General features: G+C 38.8%; 1 protein-coding gene across 1 annotated transcript in view; it reads right to left on the bottom strand.

The window, feature by feature from the left end:
• Positions 1-1928, bottom strand: part of kansl1l (KAT8 regulatory NSL complex subunit 1-like) — a gene marked incomplete at its 5' end in the record, with an annotated part of 19166 nt that overhangs the window by 9610 nt on the left and 7628 nt on the right. Inside the window, 4 exon segments of the mRNA XM_014011535.1 lie at positions 172-303; positions 425-563; positions 802-976; positions 1356-1447. Of these exon segments, the coding sequence (XP_013866989.1) occupies positions 172-303; positions 425-563; positions 802-976; positions 1356-1447 (538 nt within the window).

Genomic DNA, 1928 nt, shown 5'->3' with positions numbered 1-1928 from the left:
GAATTTTGCCTGAAACTCTCAGACTGAAGAAGTCTCTTGGAGGAGAGACGAAACGTTTCATTAGAGAAGAACCCGTCCAGAAGACCTATATAATTTTTTTCTTTTTGATTTTTTGGATTACTGAGATGCATCAGGACGTAAAAAGATCTTGTAAATCCAGATAAATCTTACGGTTGTGTCGTGGTGTGGAGCTGTTTCTCCTGTAGTTTGCAGGACTGGCCAGCTCAGAGCTGAGAACTAAAGGCTTTTGAAGCCATACTTCTCGAGCCATGGGTCTCTGTAAATGATGGCACGTGGGAAAGTCTGGGAGGAGAGAACATCCATTTGTACGACAAACACTGAAAATACTTCAGTTTTATGAAGCTTTTACTGACAAGTTCTCTAAGGACAACAAACCTACTAAAATAAAACATGACAAGCCTACCGGAGCTAAAAGGCACCAAAGTAGGAGTTCTGGAGGTGGAGCTGCAGTCAGGATTAGAACACAAGGTTTCAGGATTACAAAAGCCACACGATGATGATGAGAAAGATGAGGACGCTGTCGAAGTTGACTTTCTTGATTTCTGGAGAACAAGAATAAACAAAAAGATGTGATATTTATAGAGCACTTTAAATATGAAGTTTATTAACATATAAACAAAACATGATAAGTAAATCTAGCTCATGATAATAATCTATTACATTATTTAATATATTAAACCAGTAACGGATATCCTTTATAAGCAGTYCAGGTTTAGTATCTATCACATGCAGTTGACTACAAACTGAAATGAAAAAAGCAGAAGCTAACATGAAACATACCGATAAACTAGCAGGATTGGAGGACTTGAACTTAAACAATCTGCGCTTGTGGTAGGAAACCAGGGGTCGAGTGCGGGCACACACACATGATAAATCAGCTTTGAAGAGCTTTCCGGTCCCCATTCCCCTCCTCCTGGAGCTCCCAGGCAGAAAACCATCACCTCCTCCCAAACCGCTGCAGGGACAAGATCAGACGAGGGCAGGAATATGTCAGGGTTAGGATTCAGYAACTAAAAATAAACACTGTTCTTTAAGGTTTTTTTAGATCTTTCTCACAATAACAACAACAAAAAACAATTGTTACAGTGTCTACTGATACCTGCTTGTACATGAATGAACAACAGGGATAGCTTTTATACATTATGCACCTTTTATCTTCACAAACTTAAAAAGGCAGCAAGACACAAAGGGATTAGTCACATCAAGCCAGATGGAGAGAATTGTGCAGTWTTTCTGGATTTTATTATATGAAGAAACATCATCAAATACATGACCAGTTACCAAACAAAGATGAGAAACTAACAAACATAAAAAAAAACCTGAATGTTACACACCTGGTGAAGGTTTTCCTCCCCCACCACGCCGTGTCTTGTTTAGAGAGTGGCGAAAAGCTGAGACTGTTTACAATCTGGCTCAGCTGGGCGCTCTGCAGGAAAGATACCACCCAAATAAAGCCTTTCAAAACACTGAAAATGAAGTGTGAAATACAAATGCGTGCTGTACTGCTGCAGCTCATGTTTTACACCAACAAAAACAACGCTTTGAGCACATAAACAGGCGCAAGTGATTCGTCTATGAATATGCATGTTCCGAAGAGAAAAAAAAAAAACATGTTTACTTCTGCATTTAGCTCCATTAATATTAAGTACAACGTTGAATTTTACAAGAAGCTCTCAGTAAATGTCTGAGCCTCAACAGCTGGAACAATTATTACACCCTTTCCTTCTGAGATGATTATAACCACCTGATATCATCGAGCAGCAGCGATTTATTCATCCACCTGCAGCCTCTAATTTAACATAACAGCATGCACCATGTAATTCATTAGTCAAATCTCTCAATGTGACGCTAGGAAAAAAATACACAGAAGCACTTTTTTGCACTTTTCCATTGAGTATATATATATA

Source organism: Austrofundulus limnaeus, unplaced genomic scaffold (assembly GCF_001266775.1).
Source record: "Austrofundulus limnaeus strain Quisiro unplaced genomic scaffold, Austrofundulus_limnaeus-1.0 Scaffold81, whole genome shotgun sequence".
Classification (NCBI taxonomy): domain Eukaryota; kingdom Metazoa; phylum Chordata; class Actinopteri; order Cyprinodontiformes; family Rivulidae; genus Austrofundulus; species Austrofundulus limnaeus.
Note: the sequence above shows the minus strand (reverse complement) of the source record. Positions and strands in the feature narration are given on the sequence as shown.